The 17,723-nt window shown below is 39.0% G+C and overlaps 1 protein-coding gene across 1 annotated transcript in view; it reads right to left on the bottom strand.

Annotated features, from left to right (window-relative positions):
- Nucleotides 1-8,285: 8,285 nt before the first annotated feature.
- nsg2 (neuronal vesicle trafficking associated 2) overlaps nt 8,286-17,723 on the bottom strand; it is a 60,538-nt gene continuing 51,100 nt past the window's right edge. The window contains exons 4-5 of the mRNA XM_037687310.1: nt 12,812-12,922; nt 8,286-9,756 (exon numbers count right to left, since the gene is read on the bottom strand). Coding sequence (XP_037543238.1) covers nt 9,565-9,756; nt 12,812-12,922 — 303 coding nt within the window. The 3' untranslated portion in view covers nt 8,286-9,564. The remainder of the gene's footprint in view (nt 9,757-12,811; nt 12,923-17,723) is intronic.

Below are 17,723 nucleotides of genomic sequence, written 5' to 3' on the forward strand. Positions count from 1 at the left end.
AAATACAAGCAAAAATTAAAGAGAGCTCTTTTCCCCTTTTGTAAAAAATAAAATAAAATAAAGTTCAGTTCTTTAGCAACGTTGCTACCCCAGGTGGTGTTGTGTATGGAATCTTATGTGTAACCCAAGATGGATTTTCCGGATTGTGAAGGTTCTTCTGCAGAAGGATGTCCCGGCTGGCCACACCGTTTACACCTGTCCACAGTTCGCACAGGCTTGGCTCGCCATCATGATCAAATAATCCAGAGTCACTATAAAACCAATCAGAATTTCCGTAAATATTTCCCAGGAAGCGGTCACCTCGGTCTCTCACTGGGATTTCCACAGATAATTCTCAATGAGTGGTCACTTCTGTCACTCATATACAGGTTGTAAGGTCCACAGTTTGCTGGTCAGTGCACGCGTAAAGAGCATGCCTCAGAATATAAGGAAATATGACCAAACCACGTTGGTTAAATTCAACTCAGTAAAGACTGAGTCTCCTCTGCTGGACCCTCCCAGTATTACAACCTAAATTACAGATATGGGCTTAGTAACCCAATGTTTCATGTGGTTACACATCCAAATCTATTGTGCCTATTTGGGGATTCAAATTTGAAATCTGATGTCAGGTTGGCCTTCTCTAACCTCTGTGCCCCATGTTTCATCTAAATGTTGGTTAGTTTTATTAATTAACAATAAAAATAGTTCTTCTACAGAATTTATTTTGAAAGTACCATAAATTCAAATTCAAATATACTTTATTAATCCCAAAGGGAAATTATTTGTTGTTGTAACTCATTAACCTCATTTCATTAAGAGATGTTATAGATACTGACGGCTGTAGGCAGGAAGGATCTCTTGTAAAGGTCCATCCCGCAGTGGATCCTAAGAAACTGGTCGCAGATGCCGTCTGATCCGTCCACCCAGACTTGGCTGGCCTCTCGGTTCCCCTGGGCTGTAGGAGCGCCCGAATGCCGGGCAGAACACCTCCCAAAGCGATGGCCACTCCTCCCAGCAGTCTGCCGAGTTCCTCGTCGCTGCAGACAGCCAACTGTAACTTCAATATTGTAAGGTAAACATTATGATTTTAACACTGCATTTTCTTCTTTTGGTTTTTCCCTTTACAGATGCAGCTGCAGGCAGTCCTCCTCGATCTTATTCTGTCTTCTGTCTTCAGTCCAACTCCATGTTCTCTTTGTTGTTGTTTTTTTACTGGCAGCTGCATTTCTAACATCCTTCTACCAATATACCCACTGTTCCTCCTCTGGAAATGTTCAAACCATCTCAGTCTGGTCTCTCTAACTTTATCTCCCAGTTGTTCAACCTGTGCTGTACCTCTGATTATCTCATTCCTAATCTTATCCATCCTTGTGACTCCTAAGGAAAACCTCAAAATCTTCCTTTCTACCACTTCCAGTTCTGTCTCTTGTCTTTTTGTCAAACCATACATATAGTAGTGTAGTGAACTAAGCCTCAGGTCAAAACCTGACCCTGAGGACCTTCATGGGACAGAAACTGTTATTTCATTGATTTGAATCCAGAAATACAAATTAAGCTCATCCAGAGACTTTCTAATTTGTATCCTGAACTAATCAATTGAAAGAACACTCTTTTTATATTATCATTACTATTTTTACAATGTCTTGATAATCCAAAAGTGTGTTTAGTTCAAACCATTTTAAATGTTGAAGTGAACTACTCATTTTAAATCAACTGTGAAACAGTATTAATGATTTTTTTTTATCCTCATTCAAAGTAGAAATCATTTTAAATGTCTATGTTACAAAGTAATTATGCATTTTGATCTTCTCTCTGAAATGAGAAAGGAGTGATGTCGGTCAAAAGTCAGAAAGAAGTTATTGGAACGAACTGTCATGTTTTTAAACCTAGCAGACGGTAAATAAGAAGCTATTTGCACCTGCGTCCTCCCACTTCGCCAAAACATTTCTCTGTCTGCTCCTAAACATTTCTCTGTCTGTTCCTAAACATTTCTCTGTTTTTCTGACTTGTAGTAACCTCTTACGTCACTAAAACCACACCCCTGTTGGTTCTTTCAACCAATCAGGACTTCCCAAATGGGACCGGAAACAGAACTCTTTAAAAGTCGACACTTCCTAGTTCCAGTAGTTCTGGGAGCACAGGAGAACAGAAGTTCTGGGAGACATGAACCGAAGTTCCGAGAGAGAACAGAAGTTCTGAGTTCCTCTGAGTCTTCTCAGAGTCCCGTTAAGTTCTTCTGGTACTGATGAAGTTCGGCTGGAGTTCCTGTAGGAGCCACGATGCCTCGCTGTGGCTCCACCCGGTGAAGGCCTTATAACTTCTGAGGAGGTTTGTTCTGTGGAACGAGTTCTCACGACTTCTGCCGAGTCGCAGCCGCCCTGAGGAGACGCTGAAAGGTAGCGTACCAGGGACCTCTTGACCGCCGCGGATTCATCCTCTGCCAAGGTAAAAGAGTTGTCATGAGCTTCACTACCAGTGTACCGCAGGCGAACTGCGCTTGAAAGGAGCGTGTTGTTCTGGTCTACAGACATACATCCTCATCCACATCTTTTCTCTCCATTTAAACTCCTTCATTTCCCATCTTTAAAACTCTTCTACCTCGCCAGTAAAAGATAAGCTAAAGTCTGCAGATATTAATTTAAGATATCTTCAGAAATGTCTGTTGTTTTCAGTTGCAAGTGAGAAATCATGGCCGTATGATTTCCCATTGTAAAGCTCATTAATTAAGCTGTGTTATTGCATTCAATCAGAATAATCACGTGTACAATGTTTGATGTTAAATTTTGATTCTGTTAATAAATGACCACATTCATTTTGATGGGTCAAAGAAAATTAACGTCTCACATCACTGATTAGACCATCTCCACACAGTACTTCTAAGCACAATATCACTTAGTCCAGAAAAATGAAAGAATCCGTTTAAATTAAGTATAATATCATGTACTTGAACTAGTCCAGATATTATAAAATGTAAGAGAGCACCCCTGAGCTAAATCCATCTCTCGGCTCTCTCACTACAGTAGATATTATTGATCTCTATCATAATTCATTTGCAAACTGATGAACTTGAGTGAAATAAAATGATTCATCTGACTGTTTACCAAAATACATTTTGCACAGTTGGTTAGAGTAATGATCAACATCTTTAATTCTGATTTGTTGCCAAACAAAATTCACATAATCTTTGTGATCAAACTTGATAACAACAACAATTTGTTAAAGGCAGAAGTGCAGAATAAAATCTGAGTTCCATTACAAAACACTTAAAAACACTTTAGAGGCACTGATAGACAAATGCAGATGAAGTCTGAGGTTTTTGGATTTTATGTTAAATAGCATTTTTTTAAGTTGGAGTTTATTTAAGCCTTAGTTTAAAAAAAGAAAAGAAAAGCTATAAAAAACAAGTCATAAAAGAGTACAATTTAAATAATCCAAGTTGGATTCAAGCCTGTATTTAACGTCATCTTGTTGTAATCTGTGTTCTTTCAGGGCAGCTTTCCTCTGCAACAGACAGTGATTTTAAATTATTATGGACATCTAAACAGGGATTATAATCACTAGAACCAGCTGCCTTGTGAGCAAAGTGCACTATGCTGTAAGACTGCAAAAATCACAGAAACTGTGTGAGCATGCAAAATCCTCCGTACAGAGGGTCCGGTGTCTGCTCATATAAAAATATACTAAGAAAAAACAACCAGGTATAATAATCTCATTTGCAAGAATATAAACCTGAGAAATTGCTGGGACAATGTAAGTATTAAAACCTCAGGGCATATTTCAGATGTTTACGTCTGGTGTGTTTAAAGAATGTGCAGACAGCCCAACGTTCATCCCTGCACCCAGACATTTCTTTGTAAATAATTGAACTGCGCTCCATGTTTTTTGAATATTGAATGCATAGAGCCTGGCAGGAGCAGCCGAGCAACAGCAAGGGTTTGTGGACTTGACTCACTTTTTTTTTTTTTTTTTGAATGGTTGAGGAAAATGTAGGTCAGAACAAAACACTTAGACCTGCACACTTAGAGATGCATTAGAGCTGAACATTCACGAGCTCATTTAATCTATTTAACTCCTCTATAGTCATAAAACAGCACATTTGAATTTAGTAAGATGTAATAGACAACCATCAATACTCGTCTTTGTCGGTGCCTGCTCTTCAGGAATTGTCAGTCAATTAAAACTCCTTTATAAACTGTGATTAGCTGTGACGCACCAAAGCAGCAACGCTATTACAGTAAACCTCAGAAAATATTGCACATTATATTTATTCTTTGACTTTGAGTAAGATAAAGAAAATTTAAAGATTTTTTTTTTTAATTAGCATTTTAAACACATCAACAGGCTGACAGTAAAATTCTCGGCTTTTCAACTTGAGGGAACTTAATTTTGACACTTCTGCCTCCTGATGGCTAAAGCTCGACGCTCCTCGTCTGTTGTGTGAATGACAACACACAAAGCTGCTGAAGATGTCTTGTCCTTTGAGGAGCCCATCAGTGTTCATAATTATCTGAAAGCTGGTGTCAGATTGCAAAAATGTGTTGTTTTTTTTTATCTTTCATATCTTTCAATCCCTGTGAACTAAAGCACGAGACTGTGTTGCAATTCGTTTTACTCCCCTATAACTCATTAGTTGTTCCATTAGGTTGGATTTCATTTAAAAACAAATGTCACAATGAAACACTGTTGTTAATCAGTGTGTTTGCAATGAGTCTTAAAGGAATGTTTAGATTTTTTTTTTTTTTTAGAAAAGTGAGGTTTTATGAAAAGAGGATGAACAATTAATATCTTACTTGTAGAAGATAAATTTTTGAACAACCTCACTCTGGAGAAATAAACTTTAATTCTGGCTGACTTAGTGAGCTAGCAGTTAGTCCGAGCGGGGCTGAAATGGATGCTGCTTATCAAAAGATTGATAGCAGTTCATGCAAACACTGTTTTATAAACCTTTACAGCAGTGTCAGTTCTGTACTATATGATTATTCAGGCAGACATGATAGTATATTCCTACAGGAAGTGACCCAGACTGCACTGGAAGTGCTACAGCTAGCTGCTGCTGGGTCCATATGCTCTTAGATATATCCATAGAATTCCGTGTAAATGATGATGCATTGTGAAACTGCCTGAAAATGTTTAAAGTTTTGAACTGCTATAAAACTTTGAGAATGAGTTGCTGTTTTGATCCGAATTTGTCAATTTAGTGAATTAAACACTATTCCTCTAAACCAGGGGTGCCCAAAGTGGGGTCCGCGGGCCAAAGTTGGCCCACCAAGCCGTTTGAATTGGTCCACCATGCTGTCCTTATTACTTTATTAAAATTTTCTTTGAAGGTAAGTAAGTAAATAAGTAATGATCCTGCACTTAATTTTTTTTTCCATTCAACCTTTATTTAGAAATCCCATTGAGCCTCGAGGACTCATTTACAAGAGAGACCTGATTTCAACAAAGAATACACTTTGAATACAAGAATACACTTATAAATCACACATAATCCATTTAAAAGTAAATTATAAATATGGACGGGCTTCAGTGGTGATTTTAGCCTCTTTTTGGGGCTGCTCAAGCACCCCTAAAATTTTAACTCGGCACCCCTGAAAAATTAAGAAACCATCATTATGATTTTGTAAAGAAACAGTTCTCAAACCTTTGATTCACCAAAATATTACTTACTACTGTTTTTCTTTTTATGTTTTATGCTATCTACAACAGGTTAGATATTGTGTGCTCGTAAGCTTTTCCACTTCATGTAGTTTGAACTGTTTAAAAGTCAGTGAATATAGGGTTTCAGAGCTGTGTTTCCTACTTTATGTTTGTTTAAAACATTAATAATAATTTTAAAAAAAAACTCACCCAACATTTCAGTAATAAATTTGAAATGTATAAACAGTGTCACCAAGATCTAAGAGTGAAACAGGGTGCATTCCTTCTTAAACCCATAGAGTATGTACATTTGACAACATAAGAAGCAGCTCAGAATCAGACACCTGAATAAAATAAACCCCGTCTGCAGCTTTGATGAAATTCCTCTTCACCATTTTACCCGACTCCCCCTCCTCTGCTCGTAACTCCCCGTGGATCTCCTCTATTTCTCTCCTTTTCCTCCTTTCTGTTTGCCTCCTTCACCTTGAGGGGCTGACTGCTGAGAGGCAGTCTTTCATTGACAGCAGGGGAGGCAGCTGAAGGCAAGCCTGTAGGGCAAACTGACGGCCATAACTGTGTGTGTGTTTAAGTGTGCAAAAATTGTTATCATTATACGGTAGAAAGACACAACACAGTTACAAATATTCAGAAAAATAAACATTTATGTACATTTAAGCTAAATTCAAAGGATATTTTTATATTGCACAGTCATACTAAAACCCAAACAGGCTCATTAGCTTATGATAACCTGAGTGTTATGAGAGGGCCAATAAAAGCTTATGGCATTATTAGAGCATCAATCCTGGCTGCAGACTTTTCACATCATACCCACCCCTTCTTCAGCCTTTTTCCTTGTCTGCTGTTTTCATACCTCAGACGGTTCAATAAAAACAACAATCTAATAAAGTAATGCAGGGGACAGACTGGATGCATCAGTGCAATATCCTGCACAAGGTGGAGGCTTGTAGGCGTTAGCCCACCGGAAGCCAGATGTTGTTATTATTAGAGGGACAGGGAGAGGATCTGATTTTCATTTGTCCCTTCCAAGTAATCAGGGCCAAAAGGTCAAGTAACTGATTAGTTAAATAAGCTCTGCATGTAGCGTGTGCTTCTTTAGTGTGTAGGGAAAAGCAGCTGATGGTGAGCGGCTCGGCTGCAAATGATGCAGCTTCTTTCTGCAGAAGTGACGAAATGAAGCATTTACAGATGTATTTTTAATACGCACAATGACTTAAATTTAGTTTTAAAGCTGTTACTTGATCTTAACCTGCTTTTAGCATCAAAAATAATGGTAATAAAAAGAAAATAATACCTTGTCCTGCACACATAAAGTCACAAGATGTTCTTGTGATCCCTCAGGTCCCAACATTTCAGGGTGATGTTGGTAATTAACCATCTGTCCAGAACATTTACACTGCGAGTCAGACGTGATGTGTTCCGCTCATGAGAACATGAAAGCATGTAAATAAAGACAACTAACTGATGCACATTTTTTTAAATGAGTTGTGCATTATTTTTGTTTTGTAAACATAAAAGCAATTCCTGTAAAGTAGATCTCATTAACCTTCAGGTAGTTCAGTAAGAAGCACGCAGGTGAATTGATGTTTTCCCAGAATTCTTTGTTGGTTTATTTCAAGGTAAACACGGGCAGATGTGAAAATTTACAATTTCATTGCAAAGTCTAGTAAAAATATTAATTTTATCAACGAAAAATGTGGCAGAAACAGCATATTGTTCTGATTGTTCGTTTTGTGACTCTTTTATTGGAAATTATGTAAATCATTAAGTCACATAAAATTATAGATTATATACAGTTTATATGTATAAATATAGGGGGAGATTTTTTTGTTGTTGTTGCATTTTGCTTATTCCTTCAGTAATTTAAAAATTCACCGATATTTTACCTTATTTTCCAAAACTTTTATGTGACTAGAAATTGTTAAGTCTATACATTAACACGTCATCTAATAATAATTCAGAAGATAATGCATGTATTTTTTGATGTTTACAAAAAATACTTGATCATGAAGTCACTGTCCAGGAAAAAAAGCTGATAAAAATGAGAAACAGGGCTGTTTTAGCTACTGAAAGTAAACAAAAAGCAAATATTTTAATGTTTTGCAGTTTATTTGATTGACCAAATCAATGTTTTATGTGAACAGTATCAATTATTTTCATGCTTTTACAACAAAAAATGCACATTTATTCAACACAGAGCTGATTTTATGACTTACTGTTGCTCTTCCTACTGAACTGTGGCTCTTCAAACACCAGACAATTTTTAAACACCTTAAACTGTGACTATGTTGAACTTGTGTTGCATTAGCAAAAAAAAAAAAGTGACTACATTTTTTCTCTCTCACTAAAAACAGTTTAAACTGTAGCCTCGTTTCATGACGCAGCAAATAAAAATCTTGACAGCTGATGGCTTCATCAGAATGCGTGCCTCTAATTAAGAAAGCCAGCTATTCAGATCCCTCCAAACAAAAGTCTTATCTTCTATTCACAGAGAATCGTGTGGATGAATAAAACATCCAGACAGAAGGAGTACAGGTCTTCTTCTTGTACTTTCCTCGCAGTCAGTCACAGATTCTCATTATCACGAAGAGCAGAATCGTAGGATGAATGTGATTTGAGAGCACAGACATTTAAATAAAACAACCCGCTGGAAAAAAAAAAAAAGAAAGCAGCTGCTGTCGATCAGCTCGGGCCCACGATGTCAGAGCAACAGAAACACAGTGGAACAGACACTCAGCACAGGTCACAGCTTGTCTTTATTCAGAATTCAAACCAAGAGGGCAGGGACAAGGTCACACACGCTGATAAATTACACCAGGTATCAATACAACTAACACATCACAATATCTGATTAAAGCGCTTTCGACAATCGATCCAACATTTAAAAATAACAATACACAAAGATAGTTCAGCTGCAGCTGAAGCCCATAGGAGCGTTGACACGAAACAGTGATGTGCACTATATCTCCATTTCCACCAGCCAACTTGTGTTTAATCAAAGTATGAGACTGGCAGCTGAAGCAGTTTTATAGTTCACATAAATAAACTGTAGGTCTTAACAAAGGAAACCTTGCTACTACAATGCAAACACGCAAAGCTAGCCTGAGTGCACAACTGTATGCACAGCTTGGGGTGATTTCAGGGTTTATGGCACAGCACATTGAAAATGTAATTGTACAGAAGCTATCAAACAGCAGCAGTCATTCTAGCTGTGGACGTTAACCTCGGACCATCTGCTGAGAAGCATTCTTTAAGAAACAATGATAAAAGATGGAGAATACTAGAGTGATGTTACAGGAACTATATTAAAAAATACAGCAAAAGAAAATGCTTAAAGTCCCAAAACTAAACACGTAAAAATGAGTGGTAGAGATATTCGAAACAAACAAAATTACCTGTAACTGGTGCTTTTGTACAAAAAAAGTGGCAATGGCATACAAAACATCTGTTCATTACATTTAAAAACAAATACATCATGACAGTAAATGTCTAATAAATTAGATGAAGGAGGTAAACAAGACTATGCAGGCTGTGTGAGAGCAAGAACCAGCCAAAATCCATAAACAATAATCCCTGGAAAGAATGAGCATACACATGTTCAGGGGATGTTTTGGGCATCCTGAGAGCTTGAATAAAAGGCAACTGGACTCCCCCCACATGTCGGATAAAACCAAAAAAATATGTTTTCAAGAACCAAGAAAGGAAAATGTGTTGCCTTCTATTCAAGCATTTAGAACAACCATGATGGATGATTTTAAATCTACACCAACTCAATGTGTGCATGCATGTTTTTACTCTATTCTTTATTTTTAGCTGTTGTTTCTTTTTGTCTATAGCTCTAAATGTTTATCAATGAGTTGTTCTTGGTCTACCTCCACTTGTTTTCATTTTCATGTGTTTGTGTGTGTTCACATCCTGGAAGCTAACTCAGTGGCCTTCGCCGCTCGGAGGTTTAGCTTCGTGTCCTGTTGCCCCTCCAGGCAGCCAGGGGGAGACAGAGTGAGAGGTGGTCTGCTTGGCCATGCTGTAGTGGCTGATCACCGTGTAGAAGCGACCCCTGGAGTTGGCATCTTGGGCAGCGTAGTAGGCCTCAAGAGAAGCTGGGATACACCTCTTGTGCTGTGGACAAGAAGACTGGTCGATTTGTTCTGTTGACACACCTCAACAAGGCAGACCGGCACAACTGTCGCACCGTTTTACATGTACAGTAGTCCCTCGCTACTTCACGGTTCGACTTTCACAGACTCGCTCTTTTGCGGTTTTTTAACCATTGTCAACTTTAGTTACTCACGTGACTGGGATGGTATGGAATAAAAAGCTAATGAAAACAAACTTTGGACAGGCACTAGCCATTCAGTAGTTTTCTTTCAATAAGCTACACTGTAACCCGTGGTTAATTTGAGCCGGATCCTGCCGGAACAAGATCCGGGAACTCCCTCATTCTGACTGACTGAATTCCAGCAACTGTTTCCTCAGATCCAGCAAATCTCCGCCCCTAAAAGTCTATAGTCATTGCACATTTTTATTTTGATTATTTATTAAAAATACAACGAGAGAAGACTTGTTGCCCAGTCTGTGGAGTGGATGTTCCAGCCGCACTACGCGCACCAGCTCGCAAACACGCTCCTGTCAGCTGCGTGGCGCTGACGGTGGGGTGTCAGCTTCACACAGCTGCTCCAGCCCAGTAGAGACGTGGACCGCATGTCTAGCGGGGAGCGTCTTCATGCTTTAGCTGTGCGCCCTGCAGACGGTGCATGTTTTATGCACAGGAGCATCTCCAGACAGCTCTCCACAGCTGCTGATGTGTGGGAACTCCTGCACATAGACATATATACACACAGCTGAAGGTGGATGAAAACGCTCCCCGCGGGACATGCAGTCCGCATCTGTGCTGGCAGGAACGTGGTGCAGCTGGAACATCCACTCCACAGACTGGGCAACGTCTCCTCTCATTGTATTTTTAATAAATAATCAAAATAAAAATGCACGATGACTTTGGACTTTTAGGGGCGGAAATTTGGGGGGTAGGACATTTGACAGAATCAGAGCTGATCTTTTCACAGGCTGTTCTTCTTGCTCTCTAAAATAGTAATTTGAATTCAACCTTTATTTCTACAGGTTGTTTGTCTCAATGAGCCTCAAGGACTCATTTACAAGAGAGACCTGCTTTTAATCAATTTAATCAAATGTTTACAAATGTAGGTAAACAAAGATTTTTAACAACATGTTAAAATACACCAAAATGCAGGAAATGGCATCCATTTTATTGCAAATTTTCTGGGGGAGGACCCACAGACACACTCCTCCCCACTGGACCGCCCGCTATTTGTGTTCTGGCATCAATCAGTTTACAAATTAAGCCCTGACTGTAACGCTGGTCAAAAGAACTACACGGCCCAGAAGCCAACAGTGCTTCTGGCCGCTGCTTTCTGCTGAAATGGAGGGATAGTTTTGCAATGCAATCAGGATCAATCTATCTATTAAACTCACAGAACTGGCAAGAGTGTTAAAAAATAATCCTGAAGCTCAATTATCCACATGCACGTTAATGTTTCTCCTACCATTATACTTTGTACAGTACAAGCAGGGCACCCTGCCCCGTTAACAGAACCGAGCGCCCCGCCTATTGAACCGAACTACAGTGATTGTAACAACTTTGCTGTGAAACCGCAAAAAAAATATGGAACCAGAATCACGTCTCTATCTGGAAAATATTTAATGAACTTTTTGAAGAAGTTTAAGGGCACAACTTTTAATACTAAAAATGAAACGTGTTTGGCACGTCTGTAGTTATTTTATTCTGTTTTTCACGTGTTCTGTTTAATTTTAGCTGCTCTGCAGAAGTTGTCAAAGTTTTTTTGAACAGTTGTTTAATACATAGATATTTATCAGCATCCACATTCTAAAACACCAACAGAAGAGTCAGCACAACCCTGTATGAAAGCTCAGACAGCCGTCGAAGTGCACTTCCTTTCATGATGCTCTGTGTACAGCTGGACTTGCACATCACATTTTACTGCAGTCGCCCTTAAACACTATATTTTGTAACATATTTATATTAAACTGATCTTTTAAAGACTGAAAATCACAGAGAAAACCAAATCTGGTGTTTTTAGTTCCTTTAAAAAGCCCATAAGGCAACTTTTTAGTTTAGTTTCTTCAAGGCTAAACAATTTAATCAAATCAAAATTATAATTCTAATAGATTTGTTCAGTCTTTAGAGAAATTACCTTTATTTTATTTCTACTTAGTGCATATTTGGGCTCTCTGTACACTGCGGGTCATATTGTAAAGTGAAATGTGACTTTCTTGTGACTGCAACTCGATGCGGTCCACCTTAAAAACATTCAGCGAGGTTTACAGACTTCCAAGGTGACCTTTATCGAGGTACAGTGCACCTCAAAAGCAGAATGCAGCAGAGGGAGCGGAGAAAGAGTTTTGTACATCCATTCACTGAACAGCAGAAGCTTCTGCTCCACAGATTGTTGGATAAGAGTCGCTCTGAGAACCATTTTCTTTTACCACCTCCGCCATGTAAAAATGAAACATAATGTGGTAATCATTATAAAACAGACAACATGGCTCTTCTTCCCTTATCTTTTCATAACAGTGCTTCTACCCTATAAATTATAAAAACCGATATAATAGAATATATTTCTCTTGCAAGCAAAGAAACTTCAAAATACCATTTATAACAAAATCTTTGCTTTCATTGATTGACGATTGCTTATCGGGTTTCGTAAGCCTCCTCCAGGTACATGACCTCTGAAAACAGAAGTAGGCCAGGAGTACCTTTTCTCGTCTTCTCCCATAGGGGGCTGCACTCAACTTGACTTCTTTATTTAGATAAGTGAAGAAAAAAATGGAGAAAGTCAAAGCCAGAGAAAAATTGAGTCTTTTGGTCAAAGACTTTTCTGCAAGGAAAATATTTTTAAGCATCACAAACTAACTTGCATGCTAAAAGAGGGAATATTTTAATATTAATAACCGATTGTAATCTAAATAAACTGAACTTTCCCTTTAAATTTACTCTGAATAAACATTTACTTGTTGGCCTATTTACCTAAACAGAAGCTTTCCTTTGACCCAGTGTCCAATCCAGCTGCTAGACTAAGCTCCTGACTTGTCTGAGCTCTGAATAGATCATGAAATATGAGCCACTTAAAGGTCTTACCTTATAAATGAATCCATCTGGGCAGGCGTGGTCGTAGGTGAAAGCTTTATAAACCACCAGGAACACGATGCAGGCAAGGAAGGCCAAGGCCAGGATGATCAGAACTGTCACCTGGAGGAGGGACAAACGCATGGTCAGTGTGTGTGCATGTGTGTGTGGTTTATGTAAGTGAGGAAGGGTGAGGGGTTAGACAGTGAGGAAGATGAAGTGTGTGCACTGAAGTGGGTCTGTGAGTTGTCATAATAAATGGTAAGGTGCTGCTGAATGAGGTTAGTGGCTCCTCGAGGCAAGGTGTTCTGTTCTGGAACATGATGGATGACTCCAGTCATGATGCTGCCAGAAACTACCGTTACCACAAACACAGTGTTCCTTGGTTCAGATAAGTATAAGGCGTCAAGTCAGAGAGTTGAATCAGAAGAATCGTTTCTCCTCTACTCTTTAATGTTCTCGTTTTTTCGTTGGTTTTATTAGATCTGTCCATTGCCACAGTCTGCCACAACACAACGCAGAAAGCTCAGCTTCTAAAATGTTTTAACTATTTAGATTTGTTAAAATAAAATTAACATTAATATTCAAACACAGAACGTGGTGAAAGAAAGACTAAAAGCAATGAAATGGGATTCAGACGCATCATTTGCACCAAAATTTAGACCACACAGACAAAACAATGTCCCCTGATGACATGCCTGTTAAAGTTTTAAGCTATTAAATAGCATTTGCAAAATTCACCAACATTGCAATCAATGAAGGGATAGTTCAAATCAATTGTTCTATGGAAAAGTTATGAACAATTAATATCTCACCTGTTGTGGATAGCTCTTTGAACCACTCAAATCACAAACATTTCCCAACTTTTCATTAGGCAATATTTTATAAACCCTCACACTGTCTCCAGTGTTGCACTTAATGTCAGCTGTGTGAAATTTCTGCCAAAAGTGCCTCTGGCTGCACCCGAGGTGCTACAGCTAACTGCTGCCGACCCTATTTACTCCTGCTAATAAATATAGAATCATATGTACTTTGTAAATGATAGTAGCATTTATTTAAATCGCCCGCTGCTTTGCATGCCAAAGTTTTAAACACAGTTCTTGTGCAATTTCTAAGTACTCAAAGTAAGTAATGGGATGACTCTCAGCTACTACCATATAAAATTAGCTGTTGATTAAATGTGGCAGCCATGTTGAATCAGGTTGATTTGGAAAAAGTCTGTAGAATAAATTTGTTTTAAAATAGCAGCAATCACCTTAGTTCAGGTACCACTCAAACTAGATAATAAATTGGTCATCAGTGTTTCCCCTACCATTATACAAGCAGGGCGCCCCACCCTGTCAACAGAACCAAGTGCCCTGCTTACCACATCCCCCCCCCCCCAACCTCCATTGAGAACTGCCGTCACCAACGCAGCGCTAAGCTACCAGTGCACAATACATACACACTAGCTAAAAAGCTATGACTATGGAGGCAGCATTTTGTCTCCCTCACAATGAACCGTCTCAAGCAGTCATCTCTCCCCCCCACCCCCCACACAAACAGGCATGTGTCCCCCTCCCACACTATCGACAAAAATCACGGAAGATATGAGCACCCTGCCAAGGCAAGTAAATTAGGAGAAACACTGGTCAGAATTAAGCTATTTCTCCAAACTGAGGCTGTTTTAAGAGCCATCTGTAACAGGTAAGACAGTATTTGTTGATAACAATTCAAATTTGCACGCTCAGAAATATTACTGTTTTAAACTGAAAATAGTGTGCATACAGTGGACAAATAACTCCAACATAATGTACAACTTTTTCTGTTGTCGGTTTTTGTTTTTCTGTTTTCTAGCATTTGTTGTGTCCTTATAACATAGTTGTGCTTCTATAAAAACCCAACCAATCTCTAAATGGTACATAGGTTTACTTTTGTTCAAAGCAACTGCTAATGATTTTATTTTGTTTTTAGCATCTCCTTCGTAAGGTAAGACTCCATCTTCAATAAGGTAAATAGCTTCATTTCGCTGTGCCGCTCCGGCTAAATGTAGTTGATTTGACTATTGAAGTGCATTTATTAAGTAAAAGTTCAACTGAGACACACCTTTGCTATAATGTCTAGCAAACAAATACTTATTTTAGGTGCTTATCTAGTTAAATTTCTAAGAAATGTGCAGTGAGTCGTTCCTCTGCGCACTCCCGCTTCCACGAATCAGCTTTTGCTCCCGCGGCCGCCATTTGGCAGCCCATCAAATTTTTGCCTCAACACTGGCCCACATTTCTGGGTTGTCAGCAGGGCCAGATTAACACTTTGCTGTACCCTGGGCAACAATCTTCAAGGGCCCCATCATCACGACCCCAGAATCACCATAATCTGGCAAAATACAGAATAAATTACCATAACATACAGTAAATATACTTAAATTTCTAACTATCAAGTGTATTTTTATGTATAAAACTCCAAATGCTCATTGACAAAAATCATCAAGACTGAATTAAGTTGAACGCACTTTGAACACCACATGACACCATATGTGTACTTGTTTAGTAACGTGTTGGCCACTGGCGTCAGAAGCATTTATAATGTGTGTGGGGGAGGGACACACTGATGGGGTGGTCTGGGGGTCCTCCCCCAGAAATTTTTGAATAAAGTAGATGTCATTTCCTGCATTCTGGTGTATTTTAATGGTTGTTTAACATCTAGTTTTACCTACACAAGTAAACACTTGGAACACCTTGGGATTCCCCTGGAGGAGCTGGTCCAAGTGGCTGGGGAGAGGGAAGTCTGGGCCTCCCTACTTAGGCTGCTACCCCCGCAGATGGATGGAAGTAAACACTTGATTCAGTAACTATTTTAGAGCTAATGGCACAACAACAAGTAGCCTGACCAACAGTTGATTCAATGAAATAAAAATATTATATATTCAAAGGTGATGATTTGATGCCCAAATTAAAATTAAATGCCTGTAACTTGGTTGACTTCAAATGACATAAGATTATCAATGAATGTTTGTGACAAAGGATTTACTGAGTATAACAAAGACTCCTTCAAGAAACCTCCCAATATAAATCACAAAACCAGAATGATTTCTGCTCATTCTAAATTTGTCAAATGGCCAAAATCTCCTAAAGTGAAGGAGAATCATTTTAAAATAATAAATAAGATATATCCTGTAGCCATGTTTCTGCAAAGAATATTTAAATTTGAGGTTGATTTGCGTGCCTTTTGCAAATCAGAAGATGAATCCCTCAAGCAAGTTTTTTATGTTAATACAAAGTCTTTGGTCAGACATCAGAAACTGGATGAATCTCAAACTTAATATTCCTTCTTTTGATGCTGATGACATTTTACTTTATGTGGATAACTGAAGCTCAGCTTTCTCTGAAGCCATAAATATAGCCATACTTATAGCAAAGTACAACATTCAGTGTAGTAAGAGAAGGGATAATAAGCCCCCCTTCCTGTTTGATGAATGATTTTAAGTCATACTATTCTTCATTTAGTAGATTAAAAAACTGCAAAACTGCTAAAATCATCTAACAACAGATACAAACTTAATGTTTTAATTAAAACAATGTTTCTCAAGAAAAAAACCCTGATGAGCTTGTCAGCAGGTAAGGGGCGTTTACCTTCGGGACAAATTGAGGTTGTCGATTGGTCAGTTATTGACATGCCTTCTGAGTTGATTGACAGGTCGCACAGTCGAGGATCCGATTGAAAAAAGAAAAGAAAAAAAACGGAGAACTGCAGTAGCTGCGCTGGGAGGAGGCGGGGATGCACAAATGCAGCGGAAGCGCAGCATTGTCTCTGTGCAGCGCGTAGCTCCAAGTAAAGCAGGAGATAACCAGATATTCTGCTTGTGCCCTCACTGCCCTGGGCCCCTTAGAGATCACGGGCCCCTGGGCAGTTGCCCATATGGTTAATCCGGCCTTGGTTGTCAGTGGTGACGCGTAATAGATGCGACTTAAGGCGAAGCAACGTCTTTATGTTTTTTTTCCACTTTATTAGACATATTTAGACTGATGCGACTTATATGTGCGATGTGTACGGTGGAAAATATGGTAAAGGACATTAACATAAAATGTAAAAAGGTCTATTTCTTTATACGACCTACATGAAATACTGATTGGCGCTAAAGAGTGAGCATTTAATTAAAATTATGCTAATCAAACACAAAGAGAGCTGTAGATGTGTGTGTGTGTGTATGGTTGGGGGGGGGGGTTAAATAACTCTTTCATGCTCAAAAATGAAAAGTAATGTCAGATTCCCCCCTCCTGTCAGAAATCTAAACAACAAACATATCAAATGTCCTGTTTTCTATTCTTTACTGGAACTAAATCAATTTCCGATTACTGCTTCGTATACAATCTGTCACAGCGAGATGTCAGAGCAATTACACGACTGTGATCATCAGTCTCCAGCGGCGTTATGGGGGTGGACAGGGACACGCACGCTAAGTGACTGTTTACTCCGTGTCAACTAGGGGACACAACTCTCACCCCTGCTGTGTTTTGACACTCCTGGTAAATTACGTCCCGCATCACACACTGCCATACATTAAAGGCCTGTGTGTGTTTAAAGTCAGGGTGACCCGCCTTTAGAAGCTGCAGCAGAGACACAATGACTGATTTAAGATTCACCCAACGGCTGCTTCTTGTCTGATGAATGCATCTGTCATTTTATTAAGAAGAAGGATTAGAAAGCTTCTTGTATCATAAAAAACAGTGCAAGAGTTAAATGAATGTAAACTTTGTTTGGACTCATGGCATGAACACTGCAAGCTGCTACTGACCACAGAGGTTTCCACTTTTCTGTGCAACTTGAAGGGATTGAATATAATCAAAGTTAATTTATGCATTTGAACTGTGTGTGTGTGTGTGTGTGTGTGTGTGTGCGTGTGTCCTTGTTTATGCTACTTTGTGAGGCCCATTTTTCCAACTTA

Source organism: Nematolebias whitei, chromosome 14 (genome assembly GCF_014905685.2).
Source record: "Nematolebias whitei isolate Nwh7 chromosome 14, NemWhi1, whole genome shotgun sequence".
In the NCBI taxonomy this organism is placed as follows: Eukaryota; Metazoa; Chordata; class Actinopteri; order Cyprinodontiformes; family Rivulidae; genus Nematolebias; species Nematolebias whitei.